The sequence below is a fragment of the Myotis nattereri genome (genome assembly GCF_964212035.1).
Source record: "Myotis nattereri genome assembly, chromosome: 2".
NCBI classification, from domain to species: domain Eukaryota; kingdom Metazoa; phylum Chordata; class Mammalia; order Chiroptera; family Vespertilionidae; genus Myotis; species Myotis nattereri.
This window is the reverse complement of record NC_138076.1, coordinates 213850287-213866263: the sequence shown is the minus strand read 5'-3', so window position 1 is coordinate 213866263 and position 15977 is coordinate 213850287. Positions and strand designations below refer to the sequence as shown.

Here is a 15977-nt window from a genome sequence, read left to right as displayed (position 1 = left end):
AGGGACCGCCGGACCCCACTCCCACCCCTGAGTCCACCAGGCCTGGACCCCCCCCCCCCTCGACCGCCTCCCCACCCCACCCCCGGGTCCCCCGGACCCCACCCCCACTTCAGGGTCCACCCCACCCCAGGGTCCACGGCCTGGCTTTGGCCCGGCTCCTGCCCGGGTCCGCTGGCTGCCCTCCGCCCCGGCACCTGCGCAGCCCCCCTCTCGCCCGGAGACGCCGGAGCGGGCCGGAAGTCCTTGTCCCGCGGCCGCGGCGGTGCTGACGCAGTTCGCGGCGCTTTGGCCCGGTCCCGGGCCCCGTCCTTTGCCCTCACGAGGGGGTGTTGCCGCCTTTCGGCCGCTGAGGGAGCCGAGAGACCGGCGGGCGGTGGCCGTGGGCTTCGCAGCCCGGGCTGCCGGCTCGCGCGCTGGTGCGAGGGGCACAGGGTGGTCGCCTCCGCGCACTCGTGTGAGCAGGCGGTTCAGTGGGCGCCGCTGCCGCGGGATAAATGCCCTCGTGCCCGCTGTGCCCGCGGGTCCGCCCCGCCGGCTGCCGGTGGTCCCTACGGTCCCAGGGCCGGGACCCGCGGGGGTCTGAGTGCTGCACCTGGTTTCCAAAAGCCAGAGCTTTTCCTGACGAGAAACCGCGCACTGTGAGCTCACCTATCGGACGGTCATTGCGGAAACGCCTTTCCGGGTCCTGCCTGGACCCCATCCCCGGAAGCCGGGCCCCCCGCGAAGCCGGTCGCGGGCTGTTGGGGCGCTGGCCGCGGGGTTCCCGGAGGCGCTGGGCGCCGCGTCCCTCCTCCCGGACTCACTCCGTGAGCCCCGTGCTGTTTGTACTCACTGAACGCCTGTCCGATTCTATGAAACCTGTGGAGTCGCTGAACCGTCCAGACAGCCGTTATGTTTACACAAGTCGTTAGGCACAGTGAGACCTTCTTACCAGAAAGGGGTGGAAACCTCCCCAAATCCACCCCCCCATCCACCCCCCCCCCCCATCCAAACCCCCCCCCCCCCCGCCCCATCCAGACCCCAGGTGCAGCAGGCCTCGCAGGTGCGGTCCGCTCGGACTTGCGATGTAGTTTTTCTTGGCCACCAGCTCCTCCCAATCACAAACCTTCCAGCAGCCTTCGTCCGGCGCCCGGGAGAAACCCTGGATATAGTTAACCGCTTAAAGATGTGACAGTCAATATTTATAGAAAGGGTATAACGGAAATTGGGGAAGTTAAGTGATTTGCCGTGGCATAATGCTTAAAAATGGGAGAGAGTTGGGCTTAGATCTACATATTAAGCCTCGTAAATGTAGGCCGCTTAATACTCCGCCATAGCTGCGTGGAGGGAACCAGCCACGCGATTTTAATGTAGACAAGACAGTGCTATTTAGACGTGCGTTGGCTATATTTCACTTCCCTTGGTGGCCTGGTTTCTTTGCCTCTGGGCAAGGTGGGGTGTTTTTGTTTTTATCATTAAGAGTGAATAACTCCTCTCTCTCCTCTCCTTTCCCCTCCTTTTGTCCCCAGGAAAATCTAATGTCATGGATGCACTTAGTTTTGTCATGGGAGAGAAAACAGCTAATTTAAGAGTGAAACATATTCAAGAACTTATTCATGGAGCACATATTGGAAAGCCTGTTTCTTCTTTTGCAAGTGTAAAAATTGTGTATGTGGAGGAAAATGGAGAAGAGAAAACATTTACAAGAATTATTCGAGGTATATTTTTGTAGATGTTTGCTTATGAGTTATTTGAGTTTTCCAGAGTTAAGTCAGATTACCTGTTCAACTAGCATAGTGAACTAGACTTTTTTTCTCTTGGATAACAATTCTCGGAAGTAATAGAACCTGTTTGGTTCTCCACTGGGACTCTTCTTTAAGCAGATATATTTGTTCAAACTTCTCCATTGTCAAATAGCATTTTTGTACCTGGTTATTAGGTTAAAATAAAGGAGAGCCCACCTTAAAGATAGAGAAGTTATGAAAGTCCTTCCTGGGGTTATTTATGTATATTTATCTTGTTTTTTTAATGGTGAACTAATTATTTGCATATTTTTGGTTTGTATAGAAAGATCTACCATTGAAAGCAACTTCAGTGAAACATTTGAATTTGTATTTTGTGATTTATTCATGAAATCCTGTTTCCTGAGTAAACTATATATACATATATATATATGTATATATATATATGCTTACATATATATACATGTATGTAGGAGGAGTTTACAGAGCCTCTATAAAAGTGTTTCTTGGTGGGTTTGTTGTTGCTGTTTTCATTCTGGCCTCCTAGAACTTGGTTTTATATTCTAATGTATAAATACTATTTTATTAACTTTCCCCAAATTTAATCACAGGTAATTTTAGAAATACTTATATACTTGTACCTTAATGTCTAATTTAAGCATTTCACCACTTTATTACCTAAATATCTTCATTGGTTTTTCTCACTTTCTTTTGGTTTTTACTCAAAAGTTTCCCATCTCACTAAGGATTCCTTAGTCTACTCTATTTATTTAATAAACCACCATACATTTGTTTTTCCCATTTTATTAAGGTATAATTGATAAAATATGTATATATTTAAGCTATACAACTTAATGTTTTAATATACATTGTGAAATAGGTGACATAATCAACCTAATTAACATGTGTATCACCTCACCTGGTTACTGTTTTCTTTTGTGTGTGTATCGTGAGAACAGTAAGGTCTGCCCTCTTAGCCAATTTACAGTGTGCAATACAGCATTGTTAACTGTAGTCACATTGCTATACAATAGATCTTCAGAGCTTAGCATCTTGCATCTTACCAACTCTGTATTCCTTGACCAGCTCCCCATTTTCCTCTCCCCCAGCCCTGGCAGTCACCATTCCTATGCTCTGCTTCTGTGAGTTTTGACTATTTTAAATTCCACATATAAGTAAGGTCATGCAGTATTTTTCTTTCTGTGCATGGTTTGTTTCACTTAGCATAATGTCCTCTGGATTCCTCTGTGAAATTGCAAATGGCAAAATTTCCTTCTTTTTTTAGGTTGAATAATATTCTCGTGTTTTCTCTACTTACCCACTGATAGACATTTAGATTATTAGCTATTGTGAATAATACTTTAATAATATGGGAGTACTGATAGCTCTTCAAGGTACTGATTTTATTTTCTTTGAATATATACTCAGAAGGGATTGCTTGATCACAAGGTAGTTCTGTTTTGTTTTGTTTTGTTAATATATATTTTTTATTGATTTCAGAGAGGAAGGGAGAGGGAGAGAGAGATAGAAACATCAATGATGAGAGAGAATCATTGATCGGCTGCGTCCTGCACGCCCCCTACTGGGGATCGAGCCCACAACCTGGGCATGTGCCCTTGACCAGAATCGAACCTGGGACCCTTCAGTCTGCAGGCCGACGCTCTATCTACTGAGCCAAACCAGTTAGGGCAGGTAGTTCTGTTTTTAATTTTGAAGAATCTTCATATGGCTTTCTATAATGGCTGTACCAATTTATATTCCCACCAACAATATACAAAGTTCTCCTTTTCTTCACATTCTCACCAACACTTGCCTTTTTGTCTTTTTTATTGGAACAGGTTTGACGTGATATCATTGTAGTTTTGATTTGCATTTTCCTAATCTTTCCTGATATTGAGCACCTTTTCATATACCTGTTGGCCATTTGCATATAATCTTTTGAGAAATGTCTATTCAGGTTCTTTTCTCATTTTAAATTGGGTTATACTTTGGTTTTTTGCTACTGAATTGTATGAGTTCCTTATATATTTTGGATATTAACCCCTTGTCATATATGTGGTTTGAAAAGATTTTCTCCCATGCCATTGATTTTGTTTTACACTCTGTAGGTTGTTTCCTTTTCTGGGCAGACGTTTTTTATTTTGATACAATCCCATTTATCTATTTTTGCTTTTGTTGCTTGTGCTTTTGATAGATGCAAAAAATTACTGACCAGATCAAAGGCAAAAAGCCTTTCACCTGTGTTTTCTCCTATTAGTTTTACAGTTTCAGGTATTACGTTAAGTCTTTAATCCATTTTGAGTTAATTTTCATATGTAGTGTGAGCTAAGGGTTCAGTTTCATTTTATTTGCATGTAGATACACAGTTTTCCCAACACTGTTTATTGAGGAGACCATCTTTCCCCCATTATATGTCTTGGTTCCCTTGTTGATGATCAGTTGACCGTAGATGTACAGATTTCTTCCTGGACACTATTCTGTTCTATTGTTCTATATGTCTGTTTTGATGCCAGTACCATACTGTTTTGATTACTGTAGCTCTGTAATATATTTTAAAATCAGGAGGTGTGAAGTCTCCAGCTTTGTTCGTGTTCCTTGCCCATCTGTCTTAGTCCATTTGGGCTGCTATAACAAAATATCACAAAATGGGTAGCTTACACAAAATAATAGTGGTTTTTTTTTTCATAGTTCTGGAGGCAGGATGTCTGAGATCAGGTGCCAGCATGGTCATGATGATGAGCACTCTTCCAGGTTGCAGACTTCTTATTGAATTCTTACATAGTGGAAGGGACAGGGAGCTCTATGGGACTTCTTTTATAAGAGCACTTATACTAGCTCTGGCGGTGTACTCAATGGTTAGAGTGTTGGCCCATGCACTGAAGGGTCACGGTTTCAATTCCCAGACAAGGGCACATACCTGAGTTTCAGGTTCAATCCCTGGCCCTGGTCAGGGCAAGTACAGGAGGCAGCTAATTGATGTGTCCCTCTCACATCAGTGTTTCTCTCTCTCCCCCCACTTCCCTCCCTTCCACGCTTTCTAAAAATATCAATGGGAAAAAAAATATAATCTTGGGTTAGGATTAACAAACAAACAAAAAAAGAGCACCTATACTATTCATGAGGGCTCCACCATCATGACCTAATCACCTCCCAAAGGCCCTACCTACTGATATCATCACCTTTGGGGGTGAGAATTTCAACATGAATTTAGGAGGGACACAAACATTCAGACCATAGCACCATCCTATTTAAAATTGCAAATGCGTGATTCCAGCATACAGAAACTTTCATACCTTCTTCCCAACTCTATTTTACTTAACTCAGCACTTACCAATTTCTTTCATATTTATTTTACTTACATATCTTGTTTTTGTCTGTTTCCATTACTGGGATATAAGTTCTTTGAGGTCAGACTTTTGTCTGTTTTGTTTACTGCTGTAGGGAACTCATTGGTATGTAGTATACAGTATTTGTTGACTGACTAAATGCATGTATTAACATGTATATTATTGCATAACTGGCATTTCAATAAGAAAAATAATTTTATAAAACTTTCAGCAGTTGATATGTGTCGGATATTTATACTTACTATAACAGCCTTTATTTACTTTAGGAGGATGCTCAGAATTTCGTTTTGATGATAATCCTGTGAGTCGTTCCACTTATATAGCAGAGTTGGAAAAGATAGGTATAATAATCAAAGCACGGAACTGTCTAGTTTTTCAAGTAAGTAGTTGTAAAGTTTATTTGATTCATAATTTTGAAAAACCATCACTATATTTTACATGTTGGTGTGCTTTACTGTTTTTAAAAGGGAACTGTAGAGTCGATTTCAATGAAAAAACCCAAAGAAAGAACCCAGTTTTTTGAAGAAATCAGCACTTCAGGAGAGCTTATAGGAGAATATGAGGAAAAGAAAAGAAAGTTACAGAAAGCTGAAGAGGATGCACAGTTTAATTTTAATAAAAGAAGAAACATAGCTGCAGAGCGCAAACATGCAAAATTAGAGAAAGATGAGGTAAGGTGTCATGAAGATGTAACCAATTTACTGTTGGATACAAAAACTGTCAGAATTGCTAGATATTGACTTGGGGTTACTAATGAGACTCTTTTAATACTACTAGAGGCCCCATGCATGAAGATTCGTGCAAAAATGGGCCTCCTTCCCCTGGCTGCTGGCACCGCACCGCCTTCGCTCCAGCTGGAGGCGCCTTTCCGCCTTTCCACGCTGCCCAGAGGCCCAGAGTGGCTGAGGCAGTGTGGAACGCCCCGGCTGCTCAGTGCCTGCATATGTAAATTAACTCGCCATCTTTGTTGGGTTAATTTGCATACTCCTGATTGGCTGGTGGGCATTGTGAGGGTACAGTCAATTTGCATCTTTCTCTTTTATTAGTGTAGATAAGACAAATAAAGCCCAATATTCATTAAAGATAAGCCTTTTGAGCATGGCTGGAGTGGCTCAGTGGTTGAGTGTCATCTCATGCACTATGAGGTCACCAGTTCAATGCCTGGTCGGCACATGCCAGGGTTGTGGCTGGATCCCAAGTAGGGGGCATGCAGGAGACAGCCAATTGATTCATCGATGTTTGTATCTCTTCCTCTCCCTTCCTCTCTCTAAAAATCAATAAAAACATATTTTAAAAAAAAGCCTTTCAGTATGTTTTTCACCATTTGGGTGTGTGTGTTTTCTTAAATAGGGCCACCTGAACTAAAAGTAAGCTTGAAGAGTTTATGCCTTACACGGCAGTGGCTTTCAAATTTCTGCTTCTTTTTCCCTTATGTTCTCAAAAATCACCGGGGCCCTGGCCAGGTTGCTCAGTTGGTTGGAGTATCATCCCACACACCAAAAGGCTGCAGGTTCTATCTCCAGTTAGGGTGCATATGGGAAGCGACCAATGGATGTTTCTGTCTCACATAGATTTTCTCTGTCTCTCCCTCTTCCCCTTCCTCTCTCTCTAAGATCAATTAAAAAAACAACATATCCTCGGGTGAGAATTAAAAAAAATTATTGGCGACTGCAGAGTTTCTGTTCATGTGGGTTATAACTATCTACCAGTATTTATTGTATTTGAAATTAAAACTGGGAAACTTAAAATATATATTTTAATGATCAATGTATAAGTAATGTATTATATGTTAACATAAATAATATTTTAGTGAAAAAACTGCATTTCTTTTTTTATTTCGGTGACATTGGTTATTGGGATCATATAGGATTCTGTATATGGCATTGTGTGCCCACCACCCAAAGTCAAATCATCTTCCATCACCATAAAATAGGCCCCCTTTACCCACTGCTACTGCCCTACTCATTTCCTCCTGGTAACTAACATTCTGTTGTCTGTCTATGAGTTTCATTTTATATCCCACATATGAGTGAAACTATATGGTTCTTAGCTTTTTCTAACTGATTTATTTCACTTAGCATAATATTCTCAAGGTACATCCATGTTGTTGCAAATGGCAGTTTTTCAACTTTTCTTACAGCTAGTTGAGTAGTAGTCCATGGGGGGGGTGTGTGTATCACATCTTTATTCAGTCATCTATTGAGGGACACTGGTTGTTTCCATTTCTTGGCCACCGTGAATGATGCTGCAGTGAACATAAGGATGCATATATCTTTGCAAATAAATGGTTTTTAATTTTTTGGGTAGATACACAGAAGAGGGATGCTGGGTCATGTGGTAACTGTTCTTAATTTTTTCAGGAACCACCGTACTGTTTCCATAGTGGCTGTACCAGTTTACATTCCCACCAGAAAACTGCTTTTTTTTTTTTTTTAAAACTAAATAATTAGAACTGTAACATTGTTTTTACATTTTTGTAATCTTAATATCTAGCTTAATAAAAGACATGAATTCTCACATCTGTTTCTGTATTAAATCTTATTTGTGTCAAGGCCTAGCAGCTTTATTCATCACTGGCTTTTGCACCATCAATCAGTGCAGATATAAACACAATGAAAAAGGCAAGTTTTAGTATTACTTTGAAAATAGTTTGACCTCAGGGACTCCCTAAAATAGTGTGGGGGACCCCTAAGAAACAATGGCCACACTTTGCAAATGCTGTTCTGTGGTATTTTCTTGGTACCCTTCACAATGCCTAGTAGAGTACCGCATGTATGGTTGATAATTATGTGTGTTTAGAGTGATCTTTTTAAAATGCAAATCAGATTCCGTCTTCCTCTGGCATAGAACTTCTTCCAGTGCAGTGCTTCCCACTACACCGAGAATCTAGCCTCCCACCCAGCCTTCTGACCTGGCCCCTATTCACCTCTCAGGCCTTAACTTGCTCTACTCTCCTACCACATTGACCTGTAGTATTTATTGAACACCCACACTCCATTCTAGCCGAGCTTTTGCCCTCTCCTCTGCCTAGGTAATTGTATACCTGATTTTTGCATGGCAAATACTCTCTCATTCAAGTTTTCATAAAAAGCCATTCTCTGTCAGGCATTTGCTGTCCATGCCCCCAATCTAAATTAGCACCCACGCTCTGTGCTATTGCATTCCTCTGTTTTGTTTCTTTTATAGCATATATTGCTACATGATATCTTGTTTAGTATTTGTTTACTCACTGACTCCCCCCCCCCCCCATTAGAATAACTGTATTTTAAACTGAAAAGACCAGGGGCTATTTCTGTGTTGTCACCGTGCGCCCAGCACAGAGAACGGCCTGGCCATAGCCGGCAGTTACAAATACTTAAAGGAAGAAATGAGAGGGGGATGTGTTCCTTTTAGTGATGTTTTTTGTTTCTTAATATTTTTACATGTGTGTATATCACATGAAATTATTTGTTGGCATTATAGCTGAGTTTATGAAAAGTCAAATATGCTTCCTTTTAACTCTTGTTGAATTTACTGTTTTATAGGCAGAACGTTACCAGACTCTCCTTGAAGAACTTAAAATAAATAAGATTCAACTGCAGCTTTTCAAGCTATATCATAATGAGAGAGAAATTCATTTGCTGAACACTGAGTTAGAGAATGTGAATAGGAATTTGAGTGACACAAAAGAATCTCTTTCTCATCATGAAAACACAGTGAAAGCCAAGAAAAAGGAGCATGGGATGCTAACTAGACAGCTGCAACAAACAGAAAAAGAATTAAAGTGAGTCTTTAAAAATAATTATTAACAGTTGGATTTTATGTAGATCAATAGAGAAAATAAAAATAAAAGTGATGTTTTGAAAGTTGATTATTTTAAGTTTTTTACTTTGGAATACTTTAGATGTACAGAAAAATTATAGAGAGAGGACAGAGTTCCCATATTCCCCACACTTGGTTTCTCCTACTTACATCTTACACTATGAGTATGATACATTCGTCAGAATTAGTGAACCAATGCAGATATATTACTATTAACTGAAGTCCATACTTTATTCATATTTCCTTAGTTTTTACCTATTGTCCTTTTTTAAAATCCAGAATGCCATATTACATTTAATGATCACATCTCCATAGGCTCCTCTTGCCTGTGACAGTTTTTCACACTTGTTTGTTTGTGATGACCTTGACAGTTTTGAGGAGTAATTGTTCAGGGTTCTTTTGCACAGTGTTCCTTAATTGGGATTTGTCTGGTAGGTTTTTCACAATTAGACAGGGTTTATGAATTTGGGAAAGAAAACCACAGGAGTAAAATGCCATTCCCATCATGTTATATGTATCAGGGATGTCCATAGACCATATGTTATATGACATATCTACCTAATGATTCATCATATCAACTTGACATCACTTTAGATATTGACCTTTTCTTGCCCATCTACAACCTCCCACTCCAACAGTGAGAAACCTGCCTTTCGCAAGATGCCAGCATTTGCTCAATTGTTCAATTCTAGGAATCACGTACGGCAGCATTGGAATTGTACATCATACCCTCCTAGGCAGCAGCCTTATCAACTAGAGTAGGATGCTTATGTACAGTTTTATTTGCTTTTAGCTTCGCAGATGCCACTCATTTCTAAAGTTACTTAGGCTGGCACTTTTTATCCCCACCCCTTCAGTAAGGTGGTTTAATGCATGTGAAATACAGTTAGATTCTTTTGCCGCTTTCTATATTCCATCTAGGATGTCTTGGCCTCCTCTGAGTGATTTTTTAAATTTGCATACATTAAAGTACACTCTTGGTGCTATAAAGTTCTGTAAGTTTTTACAGACGTGTGATGTCTTGTGTCCACCATTACAGTGTCATATAGAGTATTTACCACTCAAAAAATTCCCCTGTGCTTCACCTATTCAACCCTCCTAAACTCTGGCAACGACTGCTCTGCTTACAGTCTCTGAAAGTGAGTTTTTAGAATTTGTTTTTAAATGTGTGATCTGGTCAAAAGAACTTCTTCCCTTTATTTATCACAACATTTAATTTCCTTTAAAGCAGACTTGATTTTTCTTTTTAGATCTCTTGAAGCACTTTTAAATCAGAAGAGGCCCCAATATATTAAAGCCAAAGAAAACACTTCTCACCATCTTAAGAAATTAGATGTGGCTAAGAAATCCGTGAAGGACATTGAAAAACAATGTTCTAAACAGGAAGATGACATAAAAGCCCTAGAGACAGAGCTGGTTGATCTAGATGTTGCATGGAAAAGTTTTGAAAAGCAATCGGAAGAAGTCCTACAGAAAGTCCGAGACATTGAACTAGAAGCCAGTCAGGTGAAAAATTCAGCACATGGGAAATCTTTCGTTTCTAGTCTTTCAACTTCTTTTAATTAGAAAAAAAGTTTGAAGAATGACCTCTCTTTCTGATCCTTTAAGAGATTGTCCTCAGAATCTAAATTATGAGGATTTAAAATTTGCAGCCTGTATATGGAATCTAAATTTAATCTTTAGGCTATTTTTCTTTAAAAGATTAAATGGCATTATAGCATTTTTGAGTTTATTAAAGTCATAGAAAATACTTCAAGATGATTATATATATCATTTTGTAATAAGTGTTAGGTAATTCTTGTGTTTTTAAAATAACTTTTATGAATATTATAAAAACTTAAAAGTCAGATACATATGGCTTTGAAGAGATGATCACAATTGACAGGGAAATTGATTACTTAATGTGATTTAAAATATTAAGTGATGAATTAATATCCAATGTAGTATATAAAATTTACGTACAATAAATTGATGGTAGATATCCAAAAACTTGTAATTCAGAGTTTTTAAACATTCCACTAAATTTTTATCATTTATCTTTTTCATTAACTTTATAATAGTTTAACATTACAATATAGGTACTAAAATTTTATGACTACATAAATAGGAAAAGTACATAATTTTCTCTGAGTTCCTCTTTTGGATTTAATGAGGTTTAATCTCCTTTCTCTTTTAAGGATTTCTTACAGAGACCTGCTAGAGTTGATTTTGAATATCTTATTGATGTATCTAAACTGTTTTAAGTAAAACATTCATTTAATGTTCACATTTATCTGGAGAAGATGGCCAATTCTGATCTGATTTATGTAAAACACTTTTTGATGAGATTAAATATCTGTTAGTAATTACGTTAATAAAGGATATCACATAAAGACTACCCTCTCATGCTTCTTTGCGTTAGCAATGTTCAAATGCTCTTTACACAGCTGGATCGTTATAAAGAACTTAAGGAACAAGTAAGAAAGAAGGTGGCTATAATGACCCAACCACTGGAAAAACTGCAGTGGGAACAGAAGGCTGATAAGGAAAGGTTGGCATTTGAAAAGAGGAGGCATGGAGAAGCTCAGGTACTTAGTTTGTACACTCATGAGTTACAAATATTTTCAGTGAAATGTTATTAGCTTTTTATATTAGCTTTTCAATATAGAAGTGGATTTACATCAGACATAAGCGATTAGTAAACATTGTTGGTTACCTGTTATGCTGCTTGTCATATAGGAGCCACTGTAGGTCTAAAGTACAGATAGAGCCTCCATCCGTACAGTCGGTTGGCATTTTCTGTGCCTCTGTATCGTGAAAGGGATGGGAGGTGATACAGCCTCTGTTCTTACATGTATCATACAGTCCGGTGAGGTTAGGAGGAGGATACATAAAGGGAAGACACAATTAAGTATCAAATAGAGGTGAATGCAAAATTATTTGGAAACATTAAGGCCATTGCCCAAGAGGAGTGTCATAGTCTACATGGGAAGTGGCCATCAAAATAGCATTTTTTTTTTCAGTTAGCAATAGTCCCGCCTCAGATAAACCTCATTGGCTACAATACTGCCAACGCGCAAAGCTCAAAATAGCATTTTAATGGTCTGCCTTAGAGTAAGACAGACCTGGCTTCCAGCTAGTCTTGTTATTTACTGACCTGTGTGATCTTGGTAATGAAATTATTTAACTTGTCTGGACTTTGGTTTCTTCATTTGTACAATGAGGAGAGGTATGTCTACCTCATGGTGACGGGCAGGTAGAATAAAATGAAAAGGAGTGTGATCCTACACCAAGATCTGATCTTTCCCTCTAATGCCTCGTGGTGCAGTACAGAGATGGCGAACCTTTTGAGTTCGTCGTGTTAGCATTTTGAAAAACCCTAACTTGTGCTCGCTTCGGCAGCACGTATACTAAGATTGGAACGATACAGAGAAGATTAGCATGGCCCCTGTTCAAGGATGACACGCAAATTCATGAAACGTTCCATATTTTAAAAAAAAAAAGAGAGAAAAGAAAAACCCTAACTTAACTCTGGTGCCATGTCACATATAAATTTTTTTGATATTTGAAACCATAGTAAAACAAAGATTTATATTTTTGATATTTATTTTATATATTTAAATGCCATTTAACAAAGAAAAATCAACCAAAAAAATGAGTTTGCGTCTCACCTCTGACACGTGTGTCATAGGTTCGCCATCACTGGTGTAGTATATAATAATCATATGAATAGAAGAAAGGACTTCCAAAAAAATAAAAAAGGACTTTTGTGGAGGAGAAGAATGTCCTCTGGCTGGTGTGTCTCAGTTTATTAGAGCACTGTCCTGTTCGCTGAGATTGAGGGCTTGATTCCCGGTCAGGCACATACCCAGGTTGTGGGTTTGGTCCCCAGTCGGGGTGTGTATGGGAGGCAACTGATTGATGTTTTTCTTTCACATCGATGTTTGTCTCTCCCTTGCCCTCTTCCTCTCCCTTCCCCTCTTTAAAATTAATTTTTTTAAAAATTAAGAAAAAAGGCCTTGGCCTAGTGGATTGGTTGAAGCATTGTCTCATACGCCAAAAGGTGTGGGTTGGATCCCTAGTTGGCACACGCTGAGGTTACAGATTTGTTTCTCTCACATTGGTGTTCTCTCCCTGTCTCCCCCTTCCTCCCTAATATCCATGAATATATCCTCGAGTGAGGATTAAAATAAATTTTAAAAGCAGGAAATATAGTAACATAGCAGTAATTAATTTTAAACCACTTGAATAATTTGTATTGCATTATAAAATTATACACTGATTGCTACAAATTCTCATTGCACACGTTTGCCTTTGTGCATGCTAATTTTGAAAAATCGTACTTATCGCTACATGTTAAATTCTATGGTTACCACAGCACAAAGCCTTACCTAGCCTGCCTTTTCTCCCTACCCCACCAAAAACAAAACAAAACAAAAAACTGACAATAATTTCTTCTGCATCTAATCACTCATTATTCTTAATCTATATCTAAAGAATTTTATCCAATTGAAGGAAAAGCACAGTTAGTTGGTACAGCTTTACTAGACTGGAAGCTTCTTTAAAAATATTTTTTTATTGGTTTTTTACAGAGAGGAAGGGAGAGGGAGGGATAGAGAGTGAGAAACATCGATCAGCTGCCTCCTGCACACCCCCTACTGGGCATGTGCCCGCAACCAAGGTACATGCCCTTGACCGGAATCGAACCTGAGACCCTTGAGTCTGCAGGCCACCGCTCTATCCACTGAGCCACACCGGTTAGGGCTAGACTGGAAGCTTCTTAAAGGCAGGATTCATAATAGTGTCCATTATAAATTTTGTACTTAGTACATGTCAGTACGTTTTGGTTGAATTGCTGTTGTCTTTTGAATATGAAAACACTGACAGGAGAAGAAATAGATTGAGGTGGAGAAAGGTGGAGAAATCTGTATTCATACTCAGTTCCCTGACTCCCTCCCTGGACAGGAGGGGGCATAATTTCCCACAGATACCAGATGGCTAGGTGCTGCGCAGTGGTTGGTTTTCCAGACACTAGCACTATCAGCTGGCATCTCAAATGCAGAATGCCTGCTACCACAGCAGACTGATTTCCCCCATTATGTGTCCAGCAGAGCACCCAGTCCCTGACCCCCTCCCTCCCTGTGGGATGATGGCTCTGGTCTTTCACGCTTCCTCCAGGAAAGCTATTCCTCAACCAAAGTATGTCTGACATTTATTCCAGGCTCTTTGTATAACAGGGAGTGATCCCTCAGAGACGCATCTGCCCAGTGAAGTAATTGCCACAAAGAAACCCATCTGGCATGACACAAGCCTTGGGGGTGGCCAGAGTAAAGGCAGGGCAGGTTTCCTAGTTGACTAAATTTTGTGTCCTTTGTTAAGGAACCTTGTTTTTTTCTCTTTGCATGGAATTCTTAAGTGAGATATTAAAATTTCAATAGGGGAGCTCTAATTTTAAGATGTTTGCGTCCTAGAGAAAAATGAACGGTGTCTTGCTTATTTTTACAGCTCTGGCACCTAGCAGAGTTGTTTGTTCAGTGAATTTGTGTGATACATGAATACAGTGAGATAAGCATCTTCATAGAATGTGTTTGTTCCTTTCCAGTTAAAAACTTTCATATTTCTTCTTTTTCCGGGTGTGGTAGACTGAAAAAGACTTGTGTTTCTGACTTTTCTACACTCCCGGTTTTACATTACTTAGTAGTGGAATAAGATTAATCTTGCTGTGTGGTGCACAAGAAGAATTAGACAGGAGAGGTTAAAGACATGAAGCTGATTGGAGACTACCACTGCACTTAGATTTAGTGATAATGGGAATGGAGCAGGACTTCTGTGAAGCCCTCTTCCCACTGCCTAGAGTTGCCTTCTATGTCCTGTGCTAGTATAGCACTAGCCACTCTGCTGGGATGACTTATTCAGTTATCTGTCTCTCCCACGAGACATTGGTCCGTGAGAGCAGAGACTGTGTCCTTGTTGAAAGTATTACAGATGCCCCCCCCCAACCCCCTCTATCCAGCATCCCTTCAGGTGTCCTGTTGTTTGTATCGCTACGTCCTAGCCATGTTAGCCAGCGAATAAGTATTTATTGCATGAATCGTTTGCAGCACAGGGAATATGGTCAGTGATATTGGGATGCTTATGTATGAGGCCAGGTGGGTACTTGAAGCAGTGCGGGGGGACTACTCTGTAAAGTACATGATTTCCTAACAACTTCGCTGTGCACCTGAAACTAATACAGAATCATATTGAATGTAAACTGTAACTGAAAAATAAATTTAAAAAAATTCATTATATATAACAAAGCACAGATAGTTTATATTAAAGGAGAAGTCCCAGGAGAAATTATTGATATTCTTGTGAAATACTCAATTTATACTGTATTATAACATTACCAAATGGCATCTTTTCATTTATGAGCTAATTTTATAATGCAGGATAATATTTCTCTTAATTGCTCAGAGAGGGACACCTAGTTTTTATTTTTCTGAGATTTAGTTTCTTTTAGTTGTTAATTAAGTTGCACATTTAAGATTAGATTCTATTGTTATTTCATTGTTCTTTTATTTCTCTGTGGATGACCTATTTACTCCATCTCAGTTTGGTACTAATTTAAAATATTTTAACTAAAAAAATTTCAGATATGAGAAAAAGAAAAGAACTGTAAAGCATCTATAATAATAAAAGTGTAATATGCTAATTAGACCAGACATCCTTCTGGACGACCTTCCGGACAAAGCCGCTGTGGTGGCGGGGGCTGAGGCAGAGGCGGCCACTGTGGCGGCAAGGGCCAAGCCCCTTGCACGAATTTCATGCATCGGGCCTCTAGTTTGAAAATAATACCCTTGGAGGGAGTTTGAGTTTACCACAGTAAACTTTGTAGAGATCAGATATTTAGTAAAGGGTGGAGCCAGGATTTGAGTCCTGATTCTTATAACCTCAAAGCTCTACACCATCCTGCCTTTTCACAATTAAAATTTGCTCTTATGAGTATTTTCATGTGGTTATATTTGATATATTTCAAATTCAGAACAACTAAGGATATTACAGTAAGTTCTAAGCAGATAGTGAAAAATAATCAATTTTATTTGTTTGGAGTTGCTGTAATTGATTTTAGGTTTCATTTCCTAATTTA

At 39.6% G+C, this 15977-nt stretch overlaps 1 protein-coding gene across 1 annotated transcript in view; it reads left to right on the top strand.

The window, feature by feature from the left end:
- Positions 1–1513: 1513 nt before the first annotated feature.
- SMC1B (structural maintenance of chromosomes 1B) overlaps positions 1514–15977 on the top strand; it is a 57986-nt gene continuing 43522 nt past the window's right edge. Inside the window, exons 1-6 of the mRNA XM_081083820.1 lie at positions 1514–1697; positions 5335–5447; positions 5536–5739; positions 8593–8831; positions 10120–10375; positions 11296–11436. Coding sequence (XP_080939946.1) covers positions 1523–1697; positions 5335–5447; positions 5536–5739; positions 8593–8831; positions 10120–10375; positions 11296–11436 — 1128 coding nt within the window. The 5' untranslated portion in view covers positions 1514–1522. The remainder of the gene's footprint in view (positions 1698–5334; positions 5448–5535; positions 5740–8592; positions 8832–10119; positions 10376–11295; positions 11437–15977) is intronic.